This window comes from Lachnellula hyalina (genome assembly GCF_007821495.1).
Source record: "Lachnellula hyalina strain CBS 185.66 chromosome Unknown contig00010, whole genome shotgun sequence".
NCBI lineage: Eukaryota > Fungi > Ascomycota > Leotiomycetes > Helotiales > Lachnaceae > Lachnellula > Lachnellula hyalina.
Genome location: NW_022157124.1, coordinates 215,017 through 234,463, shown reverse-complemented (window position 1 = coordinate 234,463; position 19,447 = coordinate 215,017). Strand labels below are relative to the sequence as shown.

At 46.6% G+C, this 19,447-nt stretch overlaps 2 protein-coding genes across 2 annotated transcripts; one reads left to right on the top strand and one right to left on the bottom strand.

Annotated features, from left to right (window-relative positions):
* Nucleotides 1-361: 361 nt before the first annotated feature.
* rutB_0 (Peroxyureidoacrylate/ureidoacrylate amidohydrolase) lies at nucleotides 362-1,605 on the top strand (the record flags this gene model as incomplete). Its single annotated transcript, XM_031146107.1, has 2 exons — nucleotides 362-734; nucleotides 971-1,605. 2 exons carry the CDS (start codon nucleotides 362-364, stop codon nucleotides 1,603-1,605), a joined length of 1,008 nt encoding a protein of 335 aa, XP_031008894.1.
* A 15,461-nt stretch (nucleotides 1,606-17,066) lies between these two features.
* On the bottom strand, nucleotides 17,067-18,371 carry LHYA1_G001120 (uncharacterized protein; the record flags this gene model as incomplete). Its single annotated transcript, XM_031146106.1, has 1 exon — nucleotides 17,067-18,371. The coding sequence occupies one exon, from the start codon at nucleotides 18,369-18,371 to the stop codon at nucleotides 17,067-17,069; it is 1,305 nt and encodes a 434-aa protein (XP_031008893.1).
* Nucleotides 18,372-19,447: the final 1,076 nt, after the last annotated feature.

The following is a 19,447-nucleotide window of genomic DNA, read 5'->3' as shown; positions in this document are numbered from 1 at the left end:
CTTCCAGGAATTTGGGCTTCCCCGGTGTGCAACTCCGGGGTATTGCGTGTAGTCTTTTGCAGGATCTTGCATAGGCCCCATTGACTTGTTCCCCTCGAGTTGTTACACAGGACTCTGTGCTCCCTAATTTTGGGCGGGTTGGAAATCTTGTCAAATTATGGATAGGATCAAACGCACTTGCCCGATGTCTCAGCAAGCTTCGGGAAGAGTTTATCAACCATAGCAAATCGTCGATGGCTCTCCTTAAGAAGACCCTGACTGCTGTTCGTGTCTTCCTTGATAACCCTTCTATTATTTGCGCACACCTTGTTTGATATAGGGCATCGATAATTTTGTGGATAACACAAATTTTGTATCCAAGATGAACTGCTCATCCCACTATTCGGAATCTATCGACAATGATGACCGCACTAACACCAAGCTTGTTCACTTCCACCAAATGAGCAACGACGACCCCCCTGAGAAGGCGGTGGAGCCATCGATAAGGCCTTCACCCTACTGGAATCTATTCACATGCTTTGATATCTTCCGGCCACGGAAGACAACAAAATTGAATGCAGAACAAGCGAGACGTCTTGACCTTGAACAAAGAACTTCGACACCTTCAATAATCACCGCTCTATCATTTGCAAAGATGGGGTCTCAAGTCGATGCTACTCCGTATGCTTGGCCAATCAGTGGCGGCATGAATCCCATGACTACTGCTCTTGTCATCATTGATATGCAAAAGGACTGTGAGTACCTCTAGTTCTTTTGATTCTAGTTCATTTGATCCTTTGACAATGCTTAGCCTTAGCGGGCTACACAAGTGTAAAATGTATCTCACTTGTATGTTGCATGTTCTTAGTACTCACATTACTGTTTATGTGAAGCTACTCCCACTGTTCTTTTAGAGTTCATCTCACTGTATCATTGCCGTTTTGTTGGAAATCCGAGTGCCCGAGAACATTCAATACTAACTATCCTACAGTCTGCTCCTCCGAAGGCTACTTGGTTCACCAAGGCTATTCCATCGCTCCAGCCCGCGCAGTAATTCCACGCATCAAAGAACTCCTCACCATCTTCCGCACTCTCAACTTCCCAATCTACCACACCCGCGAAGGCCACCGTCCCGACCTCTCCACCCTTTCCGCACGCGAATTAGCCCGCAGCAGGAACAACCCTTCCGGCCTCGGCATCGGCGACAAAGGGCCCCTAGGTCGGCTGCTTGTTCGAGGTGAATCAGGCCATGATATCATTCCTGAGCTGTATCCCCTCGAGGGTGAGCAAATCATCGACAAGCCCGGCCGCAGTGCTTTCCAGCATACTGATTTCAAGCTCATGTTGAATATCAGGGGTATCAAGAACTTGGTCATTTGTGGCGTTACCACGGATGTTTGCGTGCATAGCACGATGCGAGAGGCCAACGATAACAACTTTGATTGCTTGCTCGTGGAGGATGCGTCGGCTGCGAGCGAGGAGCTTCTTCATGCTCATGCGGTTGAGTCTGTGAAGGCTGAGGGTGGGATTTTTGGTGCCGTGGCTACTGTGGATAAGGTTCTGGAGGCTTTGGGTGCGAAGCAAGCTGGAATGTTTGCGAATGATCAGATCAAGAATGATGGTTGAAGGATATAATTGAGCTGGGGATTGGATGTATGAGCATGATCTTGGCGATGTATTTGTTTTTGGCTGGCGTTGCGAGGTTAATTGATAGGGATGATATCTGCCATTGTGTTCATGGGCGGTTTAACGTCTACAAGTTAGTCTGCTTGTCTTCTAACCGAGGAGTGTAATTGAATAAAATGGTTCATCATATTCGAGCATTGGATGGATTCTGGGTACTAGTGATCTCGATTGTGGGAAAGTACAAGAATTTTGCTGTTAGAAGAAACTCTGGACATGTTAAGTCTGTGCTTTGAATGATTCAAACCTGCAAAGTAAGCACTAGGATGGTTAATCACTTGTAAACTGAAGTCACTGCTTACAAAGTGCCAAAATCAGCCTATACAGAGGAAGAAAAGCAACTACCTGGGGGAGGTCATGTGACTGGAATATAAGAAGGAAGAATAAAAAGTTTTAAGTTCTATATTTGCAAACTCGACTAAGAATTAGTAAATATAATACAGTACTTAGGATTCTTTGAAATTGGCTTTTCACATCAATTGGTCTTATCATAGAAGGTGCGAAACTACTCCGAAGACCCCTGTTTTGAGCACCGAGATCTTAGACGAACCCCACTTACCCCGAACTTCTTTTTCAACGATACTCACTTCCGCTGCCTTCCTTCCACAACTAAATTCAAATCTTACGCTCATATATTCATGCTCTACGCCGAGCTGAAACCTGCTTCGTAATATGATTAATGAAGTTTCACTTTCAAAATTAGTAATATCTCCCCAAAATGGCTCAATCAAGATCTACATCCAATACCGACGGTATCCTGACACGACGCCGAAATGGACTTCAACCCGCATGTGAGCCATGTAGGAAGGCCAAAGTACGCTGTAATCACGCATCCACAGAATTAGTGTGTTCCAGATGCCGGAAACGCCAGACCCCAGACATCTGTATATTTCTTGACGCCCCCATGGCAGGCCAATCCTCTCGAGCCTCCACCAAAGCAAACCCTCGTGCCCAACCCCATGCCTCAAGTCCCCGTGTCGGAGCTCCTTTTCCGGGCAAACCAAAATGGCGTAATGGTTGTTCTTCTTCATCAGAACGGGGTTATAGCTGTTCGGGGTTCTTCGGCTCCACTAGCTTTTCAGCTACAATTCATGAAGCAACAAATTCGTTGAGAAATATCGAGTTCGATTTCAATGATGATGTTGAGACTCCTGGAATAGACTGCAAGATGGGTGCCAATGTGCTAAAGCAACTACCCAGCCTACCCCTATGTGAAAAGCTACTGGGACTGTATGAGACGAATTCGGGGGAGGTTGGCTTCCCACAAGCTATTGTCATGAATATGTTCCAGATACTTCGGGCCTCGTATCCCAACATATGGGACGAAAGACTGGAAGTAAAAGATCTCCTAGTCACAGCGAGATCGATTACCAATAATACTCATGTTCCACTTAGCACCGCAGATGCAGCTGATGAGTGGAAGACATTGTTCGCTGAAAATGTCAGGTGGGAAGCTGTAGGTATCTTGTTCTGTGCATTTACTTATGGTATATTATCGCTTAGCCACAAGGACATTCTCTTTTCTGTAGAGAGTGAGCTCAAAATGGACAGAAAGAAGTACCTTCTTGTGATGAAGGGCTGCATTGAAAGCTGCATTTCTATCTGTCGGAAGGGGCCTAGTGCTGTCAGCACTTTGCTTTGCAATCTTCTATATAAGAACTTTCTGCTGGAAACTGTTATACATGGTGATTCCTGTTCGCCTCCTTATCCAAAATGGAAAGTAATACCGCTAACTTAAATTCCAGCTATCTCTGCTTGGCGGCTTCATCACGATCTTGTGGCGATGTCCACAGCTCTGGGTCTACACTGCTATCAAGGAACTTCAGAGGTTACAATACATTCCGAAATGACTAAAAAGCTAAGCGCGAATTGCTTTTGGAGCGACAAAGAAATTGCCATGTTTACAGGCAGACCCCCTGCTCTGAGCCGCCGGTATCACTCGTGTCCTCTTCCTTTAGACATCAGTGATGAGGCTCTAATAGCCGGCGGCGATACTCTTCAGGCGGAACTCAACGCCCTTGATGAACATGGTTGGAACACGAAAGGCATGATGCACAACGCGACAATCTCCAGGATGATGACACTCGCGGCGATAATGCAAGATGAAATCATGGAATTAATTTTCGGTAATCAAGAGCAATTTTCAATGGATCGTGTCAGGTTAGTTTAGCAGTGGCTTTCTAATGAGGTACTAATTATCGGATTAGTGCTCTCAAGAAAAAGGCATATGAGATTTACACCCATGTCCCAGGCGTCCTCAACGTCACCAAGGAGAGTCTCGTCGATATGGAATCCGACTTCCTCATGTGGAGATTCTTATTCGGTCATCTCGATTATCTACGGATACATTTCTTACTCGAGAGGCTGTCTCATGAGCGTGGGAATGAAGGCAAGCAAAGATTGCTGGAGGTTGCAAGGGAAATTGCGGATTTGACGGTTTTCATCTGGCTGCAGCGAGATCGTTCTGTTGGACGGCATTACGATTATGACTACATCGTATGTTGGATATTCCATTCTGTAACTTCGATCACTAAACAATATGTACTAACTAATATAGATAATGTGCTACGGCATGCCCTCGACCGGTATCCTCTGCGCATCCCTCCTCAAACAGACCCAACAACCACAATCTATTCCCGCCGCCGAGAAATTGCCCACGGCCGACGTAGTCCAAATACTCAGCCTCATGATCAGCTTCTTAGAATGGGTCAAGCCTTCCGCATTAGGCAATTACAAGCTCTGCGAACGCATGGCAAAAGTGATCCGTCGCGTGCTAGACCAAGTCTTTGAACCTCCACCATCACAAGAAACCCCAAGAGAAAACGAAACCTCGTGGCCAGCAGATGAAACGCTAACTTGGACAGACATGGTAGACGAGATGAACGATTGGGACTGGTTGAATAGCATTGACTGGAGTCGAGGGCCTCATATGGAGTTTTCTTCAATGCCCATATGAAGATTATTCGTCTAATAGCCACCGCGGTTTTTCGAATGCAAGCTCACGCTTCGATTCCGTCAATCGGCCCTCCTGAACAAATCATTCATCTTGCTAGACGAAATTGCATGTCTGGCCTGTGGTCTCGATATGTTTGAGCCAATTTGTCACGTTTTGCTTGTGTTTCCTCCTCGGGGCATTTGAGCTTGAATATTGACTTCACTAGAGTCCACAGACTTGACTTTTCATCTGGCTGGTTTTAACGTTTCAAAATCAGGGAGTTAGCAAGTGAGCAGACCGGATGGGTGGGGATGGTGTACGTAAACATGGGCATTGTTTTATGACGAACTTCGCGCCCACACTTCCACGACAAGTAATGACACAATTTTACTATAACTGGTCTTTCTTGATCTAGGTATCTTATTACCATGGGAGTAAGTTCTTGTTTATCCCAATCAGTCAAGATCTAACTCGAGTCGCAGAAGATGGACGAACCTATAATCATGGTTGGCATATTCGTCGTTGCAATACAATTTCTTATTGGTATACGAGTTAATAACCACGCATTCCGATGTGCAATAAATCTATTACGACCTATTGAAAACGAGTATGTATAGATGGCAGAGTTACCTAGCTAGTGTGAAGAGTTTGGAAATAGTAAGATATGACAACTTGTTTGAACCCTTTTTGTTTGTGTGATAATGACAATAAACTTTCCAAGCCACTCATCAAAGGAAATGCAGTTTAGAGAATGGAAAGAAGACAGAAAAGTTAGATTTCCTAAAATAAAAGACTAGAACGATGTGTTCCTGGCATTTCAAAATGATACGTTGGGATTGACAGATACGCGAGGATTAGATGCGGGACTTGGGAAGAATTGTAACAGAGGATGGAGGGAGAAAGATGTGGGATACAGGGAGATGGAGATTGAAAACCAGCCAAGTTTGAATCCGGAGAATTATGTGAATATTACTTATATAGTGTGGCTGTGATTTGCTGTTCTGATAATCGCGGGGTTAGCTCGATTTAGGAGACCCGGATGCACTCCAGTTTCACCTTGCAATCTTCCCCGGACACGCTTGTCCTCATCGGGGCTCTAAATGGTGTACTGTATGGTATTGATGTCGATCAAACAGTTCTGGTCATGCTTTGCATTGTATTGAGTTTGGATCTCGTTACGGTCAGTGCTTCAGTGCCACACTTTTTCGTCGCCTTTGAAGCCATTAGTTGGGTGTTGCTGGTAGTGAGCTCGCTGGTAGAGGTGGTAAGCAAGCGTAATATACAAGATTCGAGGCTGTTGTGCATAGAGCCTTGGTGGATCTTTCATCCACGTCGGATCTCGGCGTTTGCGGATTGGGAGGTGTGTCTGATCTATGTCTCTAGATGGAATTTGTATGGTAATTGGAAGTTATTAAATAGAATAATTACTATACATGATATTCCAGGTGGTAGAAATGTAAAACACGCTTTTGATCAAAGCCAGCTCTATAAGGGTGTTGAGGAACCAAATCCCGCTCTGATAATCCACGCTCCTTAAGTCAGATATTGTTGGTATCACAGGTGTTAATATATAGAACGTGATCACTTCTCTACTATATAGTATAGACTTAATGCTTAGTATTTAGGTGGTATTACAGATATAAAGAGGTAATACCTCTTTACTAACTAAGCTATGCTAAATTATATAAGCTAGATCACATGACTAGAAAGGTTGGGGAGGATCCTAGGGCGGATCCCAGGGCGGATCGTATATCCCAACAGATATAGTAATTCCTATTTTTTTTAAAGCTCTTCTGTAGTCGTAAAATATTTCATCATTGGTGGCTTCATATCTTCGCAAGCTTCTAGCTTGGTTCGCGAAACACCGCTCCTTCCTGGCGTCATTCTTCTCAACGCCTCGCGTGAGTGCCTTTCTGCCCCCTACCCGCATCATCGGATTCTTCATCGTCGTTTTCGTGAACCTCCGGAAACACCCCGGAGCTGGCCCTCGTGGAATGAAGCATACCCTGCCTTGAGGGTGTATTACCCCCATTTCCACCAACCAGCGCAAAGCTCGAGAGATCACTACCGATAGTACTCACGCTCGCCCTCCGACTCCATCTCTCATTCCTCTCCACAGCCGGTAATTCCAACCTCCCCGCATTTTGTTGCTCCTCTCCACTCCTTCCCTGCTCTGCCTTTATTTGTGAAGTTTCGTGATACTCTGGCCTTCGGCCTGCGCCCTGTTGTATTTGAGGACCTACGAGGCTGATAGGGCTGGGACTTGAATCTCGCGCGCGCATGGATGGCGTGTTGGGTAAAATATTGATTGCAGGTAAACCGCTGTGGGTCGGAATGCGTGGTGGCGGTGGCGGTGGGTTGAGGTTGGGCGCTGAGATGGAGCGTTTGGCTATCGGGGCACGATTGCCAGGAACAGGATGCGATCTCAGCGCTGCGGCCCCGTAACCTTGACCGCTGGGACCGGTAGAGAGTGCAGTCACGGGCCGCGGCTCTTGAGTTACGAATGGTCCTGCTATTCCAGAACGGACTGAAGGTGCTACCGGTCGGCTAGGGCCCATACCCATAGAAGTGAAGGGAGGTGAGTCATAGTCCTTGGGCTTTCTGCGTTTTAGACGTAGAAACAAGAATACTGAAATTCCTATCAGAAGGAGAACTATGAAGCCCCCAAGAGCTGTAGTAATCACGAAATTTCTTTCGGTGAGTGTAGCGTTGCTTTTGAGTAGTGAGGTCTCGGCTGCAAGGGCAGATAATATCGTTGAATTCGGAGATGATGTGATATCTGTGACTGGAAGGAGGGTACTAGTGAGGGTGGAAATTGACCTTGAAGATAATGTGGATGTTGTAATGGTAGTCAGGTTTAGAATTGTGGCTACAGTTGTGATCGTTGAGATATTCAAAGTAACCGGTGGCGGACATAGGGCAATGCCCGGGATCGTGCAGCTTGGATTGGACGCTGTTGAAGATGTTCGAACTTCAGTATCCCCTCCTCCGTCTTGTCTCTTCGGATATGACATCCAATTCCAAATGGTTTGAGCAGTTGTATAATCCTTCTTCCTTTCTAACGAGTAGGAAAAGGGTCATAGATTGCATCAGGCAGCGTGTCCAGTACCACGTAGAGAACGTATACTACTTCGTCTTCACAGAAGGAAAAATAACGCCTGCACTCATTGAAATGAATGTGGTTTTTCTCGATGGTCGCCTGCTCTAGACCATCCACATACGCGAAAGTGAAAGTGTCGAGATACATGAATGATTACAAGGGTCAATGAAAGTAAAATCCAAATACATGGCGTACCGGGAGGGCATGAGGCAAAAAAGAGCAAACCCACTTGGGATGCAGCGGAGTAAAAGGGTATAAGAGGTACTAAGCTACCCTAAAAAAAAAAAGACTCTTCGCATGGAAGGCAATATCAGTTTGACTACGTTCGGACGGAAATCTTCCTCGCCGAGGTCTCGTGTAGCATCTTTCGACCACACCACCTTTTGAGATCTGCCTATTAAGGCTGTGGGTACAGATCTCACCTTACCCTCATTATTTGTCAGAGTAGTATTAGCGTAACGCTTTCCATCATTTCTAGACAGCGGCGAACCGGTGGTCTACACACATGAGAGTGCACGTGATGCGAATATCCAAAAGGAGAGATTTTCATCAGGGGCTGGGGATCTTTGAGACGGGTGGTCGGCCTTCATAATCTACAAGAGACGCCAAGTGCCAGAGAATCTGTACGGAATGTCGTGTCGTTGCTGGAAGATTGCATTAATATTGCCCGTTCGGTGCCTTGCAGTTGAACAAGCATGTATCAGAGACGAAGCGCGTAATGCAAAGCCTCCTGGAAAGACATCATCCACTCATAGCCAAGAGACTCGTGAGGATAGAGTGAGTCAGATCTGTTGACTTGTGTAATTGATAAGGATCCGGCAAGGTTAGGCGCATAGTTGTTAAAAGCAAAAGCAAAAGAGAAGGAATGAAGGGAAGAAAGAAAGAAGCCGACTTAAGGTCACATGACAAGCCATGCCTAACCTGGAGTAGCTTGTTATCAGAGATTCTATCCGGACCTCAAGCTTTTTTTAAATTTCATATTCCTTCCATCAAATCTTTCACAGCTTCTAACCCCTTGTTCCGTTTTTTGACAGCTTGTATTGAACTATGCATTTCTATTCAGAACAGCAACTCTCTTTCTCGGTCGGCCAGTGATCCGATACCTGCCTGGGCAGTAGAAAACGCTGGGAAAGCCCTCCCTATTTTTTTATAAGTAATACTAGCTGGCCATGTTGGACGAGTGATATCCTGAAGCTAAGTTGACCACATTTACTTTCGTATTTTGTAAAGGCAGTAAGTAAATCTCGTTTGTTTTCATCTGTCTGGAACGGTGTTTCTTTTTGAGATAACTCGAGCTTGTCCGTAAAGCTGGTACGTGCAAACTATCCACTATTACTCTTGTGACTAACGCAAGTAAGGTCCATACGAAGTCATGACATATATTTCATGACTTTGGGATTCATTTACCGTTCATTTAAATATTTTTTGTATCAGTTCGGTATTCGCATGCGCGGTCTAAGATCTCGACGCCAGCCAAAATTGCTGCGGCACTTGCGCCCGTGGACCGCGGTTCATGAACACCCGGCTCCTTCCATAATATGAATTATTCGCCCATCGGAGAGGGAAAAAGAAAATCACCACCTATGGGAAGTGCGCCTGCCCTGCATCGATTCTCAAGACTGCGTCGAGTTCGTTGTTGACAAACCTGAAGGAGATAAGGCGCTTGCAAATCTCTTCGAGGATTCTCACAACGAGTGGTCTGATGCTCATGATACGGGCAAGGCCCGGTGGAAGCTTAATATTGTCAATGGGACTCCTGCAATGCAACTTCGCCTATCATCGCTCTATTGGTGAACTCTCTTGACGCGCCTTCCATGGACCTTTCTGGCTGCCCGCGGTGAGAAACAAACATCTTCGCAACCGAGGCTTACAGCTGCCTCAACGCACATACCGGTCTCAACAAGAACGCTCCACCATATCTCTCGGACCAGATCGGCGAAAAGCTTTCGTGGCGTTGGACCATCTCGAAACTTGTTTGACACATCATTCGATTGTTCGTCAATAAAAAGCACTCTCTCTTCTCAGACGCGACTTTTTCAAAAGCCCACCCGACTGTGATCAAGCCGCTACCGATTGAAAAACGGACCGTGACGAGAGTCCAAGTCTTACGGATAAAAAAGGACGGCGTGGAAAAATGTCTGGAGAGCTGCCGCCAACACCCTACTTCGTTTACAGCAATACTTCAGACCTTGGTTTCAGTCACTCTGGCTACAAATATCTATCCTAAGGCAAAATTTGGATTCTCAAGACCTGCTATCAACATTGAACCATTGCTTAGGGTTGATCCTGGCCGAGACTTCTTTGTGAAAGGGGCTAGTCAGTATGCTGGGAAGCAATTAATTGGTAAATACCGCGCTGCTGGTAGTGGAGCCTCGTCAGAGCGAGGTCTTTTCGAGATGCCCAGTTCAATGCTTCTGCTGTGTGGGAGCTGGCGAGGAGTCACAAAGCAGATTTGAAGAAGACCTGGAAATCTCGGAAGCTAGTACTAAATTTCTTAATTGGTAACCTTGTAGGCTCCTTGGAGAAGAGAACGAGCAATTTGGTACTTTCTATGGTCTAGGGCTCTATCAGAAGAATGGCTTCTTGAGTCCAATCCCTGGCATCTACGAACCACGACAAGAAGGGCTAACGGGGGTTGGACAACTCGAGACGGAGGCTTTTCTGCTTGCCAGATTCGGGCCGCGCTTTCTAACGCTGGAAGTATATTTGATTCTTTTAGTTTTTTACAACCTTCTCTATAACAAGTCGCTGCTACCTGAAAAAGCTTCGCGGTGGCACTGATTTATAATGTGCTAGGCAGCGTGGGGCATTAAAAAGTCAACTATATTGAGTGCTGCTTTTTTCTTTCACATTTGGAGCATTCTCACAGTGGCCGAAAATTCAAGCTATCGATTGGTTACATCTGCAAGTCTGCCTTGAGGTTCTACGCGATTGGCCGGTTCCGCCAAATCTGCCCTCAGCCCCCTCTTGCAGCCCTCGAGAGTCTGCACGCGAAACTGCCCATGCCCTCGAGTTAAAAATCTGCCCTCGTGGCGACGGTCGCGAAGGATGAAAATCTCTTTCATGTCCGGAATTTGACACTTTTGGGGTAGTGGTCAATTGCATCGATTTTGGCAAGCTTATTCTTCCTTCCCTTGCCGAACAATTCATTGCCCGTGCCACTCATAGCCTTACTCTACAAGTGCAACCGCAACTACAATCAGGCTACGAGTCTGAACCAAAATGGACGAGAGTGGCCTCGATCACATGTTTTCTTCGGCTTCCTTCCATGAGGTTGCATACTCGTCCAATCAGCATGCCACATCGCTTCCTAACGGGGTTGAGAATATTTGTTCGGCGATAGAGGACATTCCGACTGCTTGTCAGGTGCCCGAGGGGGCATCTCTAGCAGGCAATTCAAGTTCGACATTAGACATGATGACTTCCGCTGATGAGGCCAATTTCATTCAGCCTCATATTTCTCTACAAGGTCAGAGGTTCAACGAATCATATGGTATCTTCTCATCTCGCTTTAAGCGCCCATGTGTTAACCACTCGCAGCAAACAAGACTCCAACAGACTACCTTCAGACCTCTGCATCTCATGGTGATAGCTCTCAGAATAGCGATTTTTATCAAGACCCGAATGATCTTCCTACAATGGGGGAAGGGCATGCTCTGTATTACCAAATGTCGGGTCTCCATACCCCAGCCGCTTTTCTCGGAGGAGGAGCAGATGGCCAGTGGCAATCTAGGCCAGTCGCTACTCAACCAATGCTCAATCCATCGCTAGATATGAGCAACTTCCTAGGCCCGTTGAAGTCATCTACCCTAAAGAAACGAAATCAAACTCCTCGCAGGACGAAACACCAGAAACGTGGAACGCCTCGAAGCGGTATATCTACCGATGCAAATCCCATCAAAACGCACAAGAAGCAGGGTGGTATCGCTCATCCTAGCGTTTATCTAGCCTTGCTTGAAGAATCTCTACGAGACCATTCGAAATATTCGCCCTACTTCAGACAAATAAGTCTCCCAACTGCAACCTTGCTGCGCCCAGTGAAACGACTGATTGACGATGAATTTTTGCACGTGTTCGACGTACAACCTGTGAACATGTCTCCAACAGCCAACATCTCTTCGTCTCAAGACTCGCTCTCCATACCTGATGTTACGGACTCCGGTTATAGGACTGAAGATACATCATTGTCATCTACTCCCCGCCAACAGGACTATGATGATGTAGACTGCATGTCTTTGGACGCCCAGAGCATGCAGCCAACAACCAGCAAGAGCGAGAACGATACTGTCTACCCATGCAGTGTCACAGAATGCTCAAAATCGTTCAAAGATTATTCCAACTGGAAACGACATGAAGAGACTCACTGGCCGCGAAACCGGTTTATGTGCTTGGACTGCATCTCAACGCAAGTGGATTTGAACGGGCACTGGGCATGCGACTTTTGCCAAGTCAGCTTTTCACCCCTTTTCACTCCAGGACAGCATTATCTCCAATGCACATCAGCTCAAGAGCAAGCAGTAACATTTGCACGAAAATATCATCTCAATAAGCATCTTCGGGATCAACACGGAATGGAAACAACAGCTGCTAACCAACGCTGCACTGAATGGCACTATCTCATCCCAAGTGATTGGCCCAGGGTATGTGAGCCTTGTGGAGTAAATTTCGTGACCTGGGAAGAGAGAGCGAAGCATATAGCTGCAAATCATTACAAGAGGGGTGACTATGGTCCTCAAGGATCTTATCCGAAGCCCAAGTATGACGATAGTGACGATGAAGATGATTCTGATGACAATAATCGTCCTACGCCCAAGAGAGCTGCAGAATATGGGAACACTTCCGGTACAAAGTCTCAGAGCCAATCCCAGGACGAATCACCTGATATTGGAGCTTCGTATGGCTCATGGTCTCAATATACATACAGCATAAATGTAACAGCGGATCCTTCTTCGAGTTCGCACAAACGTTTCAAACAAGACGCTATCCCTAAACCGCAGGTTACTCGAAGAATCAGCGCACCGCTAGAAAGATATCTCAATGACAATGAGGATACAATCGCTGGTCTTCTGAGTGCCCGGACCTTCAACGGTGCTGACGTTCTTGACTGCGATTTTTCCTCACCAAAAGCCCAGTTATACTCGGATGGCAAGGACATCTCGTCTTGTTCGTCTGCCAAGGTCGGTTCCACAGAGACTGAACAGATCGGAGCAGGCTCAGATGCCGAGACCTCGAATAGACTTGGGTTGAAACGACCTAACACAGCTACTCAAGTTGATGGTCAGTTAATTGGATGCCATCTAGATCTGAACCCCGGCAATTCACCGTGGTGGGTATTAGAAGAGAAGTGTTTCAATGAAACCCTTCTTCTTGACAGACGTCTTGCCCATGCGACCCATGCGATGTCTCAATCTACAACAATCCTTTTATCCCAAGGCACTGAAAAGCTCATCTCCAAAATTCAGGCAAACAAATATAGTTCGTCTGACGCACCTGCGGTCGCTGCTATGGTGCATGCCGAGTTGGACCACTTTGGACGCCACTTGAAGACGGTGTTAAATAAGGTTAGTAAAGCCGTTTACTATACTGAGCTACGCTAATATTATATGAGATTCCACTTAATCTTAAAGGCCTACTCGCGGACTGGGTTAGTTCGATCTGCATCATATTGAATGACCGCTTTGGAGAATTGTGCGAAATGTTCGCTTCATGGCAAGGTCAATTCCCAGCAAAATTACACGGCAGATCGAAATACTCCAAAAGCAAGAGCAACGAAACGGCTAGGCGTTTGTTGCGAGAAATCAGAGGGTCTCACGAATCTGCGAGAAGTGCATATCAATCTCCGCAAGCTCTTGGGGCGCCCCTTGAGCACCGAAACCCACGAATCCATTACGGCAATATTGCTTCGGGAAATGCGGTGGTGAAGAATGCGACGGAGCGCGATCAACTTGCACAACGAGACTATGTGATATGCTTCGAGAGGAAAGCTTTCGGCTTGATGGATGACTTTCCATGTCTAGTCATACCTGGAATCAGCGACTATCTCTCGCCTCTACTACTCAATCAACAGAATAAGTACGCCATGCACAAGCTAAGACGAGAGAGAATCGTTGAGGCCCTTAAAGGCATGAAGCGAAACACGAGAAACACGAGATCGAGAACAAAAAACACGTGGCTCGAGGACGGAGAGGCACACAAAATACCTCGTCAAACCTCGGAGCTTGACGTTGAAGTCTACGAGCAAAGACGTGACAAATTCGGTCGAGCGATATGTGAACATTTCGACTCGGTGACACCACGATCCCAGAAAAACATTCCCATTGCTGAACTCGAGGATACTATGCGCTACCCCTACTCCCTAGCTTTTGATACTTCGAAAGAAGTTCGTATTCTAACCCTACTTCCAGCGGAAAAGGCGAACGAACCTCGTTGCTCCTTCAGCGGTCGCCCGCTGGAACTCCATGATCGGCCCGAGAGCTTCAAACGAAAAGCTACAGGAGAAAGTGGAGATCAGACAAAAGCATCTGCATGGCACATCAATAGTAATGGGATTTTTTCGTCACCTTCTGATACTGAAAGCCAGGCCCCGCTTTACCACGGAAAAAAGTCAGACGACAAAGAGTTTCCGAAAATTTCAAAGCCCGTTGAGCACCTCCGAAATTCGTATGACTGCGTTGTCATTGGATCAGGTCCTAGTAGAGGTTTAGCTTCCAGTCAAATAGCCAAAGCCAGACAAGAGATTTCTATTCTAGAAAAAGGCCAAGAATGGTGGCCCAAAGATTATACAACGAATTCCATGAGCCAGCTTACCCCACCTAAACATTCCGATGACCTATGGGCTCACCATGGGCCATATCACGTTCCACGGTCCAATTCCGGATTGACTGCTTTTGCGCCTCCTCCTAGACCAATAGCGGATCATGGCTCTCGCTCTAGGAAATCCTATTATGGGAAAGAACGGCCTGAACTTCAGCAGGGTACAAGGACTTTAGATTCAGGCACACCTATCACAGGCCGTGTTCATAGAGCGAAGAAAGAGGTTCCTGTCCATAGTTGCAAGATGTGCAAGCCAGTAAAAACGTTCACTAGGGTCGAGCATTTAAGGTAGATTCATCAACTCCAGCTGTTAAGACTGTCCGCTTCTAACAACTGATGCAAATAGGCGCCATCAATTAAGTCATGAAATGCCTGATAATCGGTGTACTTTTGCAGAGTGCACGAGACGGTTCACAAGACTGGACTTATTACTTAGACACATACATCAACAGTCAGTTATTCAAGGGACTTCTTGGGAAGTGGCTTACACAGTAGTAGTGAAATACAAGGAGAAAAGCTTTACAAACCTGGAGGCAGCCTCGCTCTGGGAGAAAGCAAACCTGAACCAGGAACAGCGCGTCTTGTAGACGATATATCTTTCTCCAAGTTCCCATCGGAAACCAACCTGGATACCAATATATCTGAAGTACTACCCGACCCTGAACATGATCTTCACCCATCCCGCACTCGCAAGCGCCGCCCATCAAGTACCCCTCGCGCCAAGCGCAGCCGTGTCGACAAAGGGGAGTCAACAATCAAAAGCCAAAGCCAGGATGTCTCACATGTCCGTCCTTTACTATACCAATCTTCAACATGCATCTTCATATTCGCAGGCTGCAAGTCTGATTTTGCCAACTTGAATGAATGGAAGCGCCAAGTCTTTGCCCAGCATCTCAATCCCAATACCTGGACTTGCGAGCGCCAATTGTATGGCAAAACTAGTCTCATAGGAGGAGGAAATGGTGGCAGCTTCAACCGGAAGGAATTGATCATGCAGCACCTGAAGCGATCGAACACTTATCAAGCGGATCAGGGGTTGTTTCCCTGCAAGTATTCCGAGTGCAGGCGCGCAAGAAATCCGTTTACCCGTAAAGACCATTACCGCGATCACCTTCGTCATTTTCACAAGGAAGATACAAGTATGTTCAGACCGCAGAAGAAGTCAGTCATGTCTAAGAAGCGATATCTCTCTGAACGCCGGATGAGTCCGCAGTGGTGGAATCTACCTCTAGGACCAGAAAGAATCCCCAACGAAACTCAACTCTCTTATCTCTCTTACCTTGATACCGATATGCCGTACCAAATGGGGCAGTTTCTCGTGATAGAAGACGATTGTTTCGATATGCTCCTAGGACACACGTCTCTTCTTTGGCAGTATGCCTACCCACCAATTTCGAACTCTCGAAACACTACCCCATACAGCAAAGATACGCAAGATAACTATAACAATTTAAATATCATAGCTGCACCACTTTATCAAAGCCAAGCCAATCATAACTCAAGACATAGACGAGGACCATGGTCAAAAACAGAAAATTTCTACCTAGCCCAACTTGTACTCCAAGGTGCTCTGAACTGGGTCAGAATCGCTCAACTCATTGGCTCTCGGTCCCCAAAGCAATGCCGCGAGCGTTACCACCAACATCTGAAGTTGTTATTCAAACATGAGTCAATCCGTTATAAAGACAGAGCTGCCACCATGATCGAGAAATTCGATCGACCGATCAACAATGAATTGACTACACTCTTACAGCGATTTCGCAGTGAGAACACTGTGAAGAATACGAATAAAAGCCGTCGTCGACGTCTGCTCCTCAAATCATCGAACACTTCCAATGAACAATATGATCCCCAAGCTCTTTCTCCTATCGCACCTTTTGACAGCCATGCACAATGCTCGTTGGAAGAATGCAATGGCTCAAGCCTGGGATTCCTCGGGATAACGACACCATCTACATCAATGCCTAAGAGTCCGCCCCTTCATCATCAGAATACTTCATACCAGCCAAAAGATGGTATCACAGCATCGTCGGATCTGGCACTCTCTGCAGTAGCTCCGCAGTGAGAACCGCATCTTCTTGTAAGATGTCCGTGGATTGCATGTTGAAGTAGTTAATCAGGTCCGAGACCTCTTCGCCGCCCACGCATTGGCTCTCTGGTGGCTAGTATGGACGGCGGTAGTGTTATACACCTCTGATTGGGTGGTTTACTTTTTTGGTTTTATGTATCTGGTTTCCTTGCAATCTCCGATTTGAGTCGTGTCAATTGGCGTTGGAGCGAGACGGTTTGGTTCGAGACGGAGGATATGAAAGATGGTGTTATGGCTGATTTACTTATGATTGATGATTTAATTCTGAAAGGTAAAGAAGTTGTTATATACTGGATTTGCATTTGGGGAAAGATAAAAGAAGGCGTATTTGTTATGTATGAATCAATTTATTGTCCAACCCTTATTCGCCTGCTATCTACACATACAATTTCGTAAATGAATGATTCCCAACTCCAAGTATGCCGCCAATATCAGTCTCAATTCATGTGCTCATTTCATCAACCCATTCAGTTTCCATCATCACTCAAACTATCCCTCCTTCCCCGTCTATACCCACCCCCACCAGCCCTCTTCTTCCTCCTCTCCTCAGTATACTCACTCCCAGCCGTACTACTCAGTCCAGGAATTGGATGGTGATACGCCTTAGTCCCCAAATCACTACTAACATTACTGCTAATTTCACTGCCTTCGATAAAAGTGCCCTGCGCCTTCCTCGCAGCGCGTCTCGCCTCCCTAGCCTCTCGTCTAGCTTGACGTTCCTCTTGTTCAGAAGCAACGGTACTGTCGTCGCCGATGTTGAAACTGAAGTCTCGACGTTGAGCAGCGCGGCCCTTTTCTTGTAGCTTGGCGGCTTCGGCCTTGATGTGGTCTTCATCTAGGTTGGGTTTCTTGGAGTTGCGGTTCCAGAAGCCAACACCGCCGCTAGTCGTGCTAACAACCTTGCGAATGCCTCCCTTGCCACCGGTATAATTGTCATTGCGTTCCTTCTTGACTCTTGTAGGCGTGTTCGTAGGCGTGTGCTCGCGGTGAGACAGTAAGTCCGAAGCAACGGTCGAATTATCATTCGTTGTCGAGTTGTCGTTTGTAGATCCGTCCCAAGCACTGCCATCAGCTTGCCTGTTCAATCCCCCCACACGCGCAGGTTTCTCATGTCGATAAGCACGCAGCTCATTCTCCACTGTCTCGTTATCATCAAGCATCGCCTCCTCAGCCCCAAGGTCCCCACCGCGGAGTCTCGATTCATGTTTCTTGGCCTTCTTCCGATCCTGTTTAACTTTCCACTTCAATTCGCTCATCTCGCTCCCCAATGAACTCCCCCCGGCACTCCCAGTCATCTCACTCCCCTCCTCATCGAAATCCTTATACCGCTTCATACCCTTCTTCTTGCGTCCCCACTTACTCCTCGTCTTCTCACCATGCACAACACTGCCACCCCCCAAATCCGTACTCTCCGTCGCACCACTCAGCGTCGTTCCATTGGGGCCTTTGCGACGCAAGACTGTGGATTTATAATCGTCCCAGTCGTTTTCATGGAAGTAGAAACCACCATTTTTCGCCCAGAAGAAGAACCAGATTACGGTACAAACGATGCCGACGCCGATGAGGCCGAAGAGCGCAAAGATGGCTTTATTGGGGATGCTTTTGAATGGGGTTACGCCAGAAGCAGGGTCAACGGTTGTGTCGCGGGGGAGGATGGCTTGTGTGCGGGCAACGACGGTGCCAAAGGAAGATGTTGGTGATGGGGAGGGTGTGCGTTTGAGGAGGGTGGTGAGGTAGGATTTGAGGTTGGTGGTGGATGGAAGGGGTGCCATTATTGCTAGATGGTGGAGGAAAATGTGGTCTTGATTGTAGGAATGACGTTAAACGTCACGCTGGTATGTGTGCCAATCCAGACAGCAACTATGTCGTATATCTGTCGAGTCGTGATGGAGATTGTTCGTATTTTCGTATTTCGTAAAGTCGTGTGGAATGAGGATTGAACCAGAATCGGAGAAGAAGAAGTAGAAGTTGTTTTGATGTTATTACGGAGGAGGTTGGGCTCCGCTGCGTTTCCTTGCAAATGTTGGAATTGGGGGAGGCTGGAAGCGATGTGCATGTTGGAATTGTTTACTTTTAGCGCAGGGGCTCGCCACCGTTGCCATCGCAACCTCTTAGAGACCTTGTCCCTGTGAACAGATTCCACGTGACTAGACCCCTTTACATCAACAACTCATGAGTCGTGCTCATTATTACTCAAAAGCCAACTCTGCTATTCCTAGCCGAATTAATCATATCCTGTGAGGCATTGCGCCCCTATACTACCCTTTTAAATGCTTTTGGTCATTGCTACTCTGCTACTATTACAAGCGCCTAAACGAGTAATGAACTCATATTTTTGGTCAAACGGCATGGTTTATTATGGGTTGAATGAGAGTATCATCTAGTCTATGGTAAGCTTCGATAATGCAATGATCCGCTCTTCGTTTATATGCACGAGATCTGATGGTACTGATTTCAACCTTGGAATTGACTGGATTGAACCTGTTGAAGCAAATGGCAATTTTATTCCCTATCTAGAGCAGATCCTATTGATCGTGCTCCTATGCATGCATTTTCATCCAGCTCCTCCTACATAGTTCTCCACGCGATCCTATTCATAAAGAGACCACAGTCCATAGCATATATCCCGCACTATTTCGATGTTCAGGTCTATCCGCCACCTGCGTCGTCCATGCAAAGATAACATAAACCGCAAAGAATAGCAGATAGAAGTACAAGTGCCATCGCTAGCAATTGTGCATGATCTTATTCCATGAACCCCTATCCCAAAAATCCAAACCCAATTTGCCCAGAAGAAATATCTCGTGTAATAATGGTATCCTTCATAAATCATACATGTCATACAATC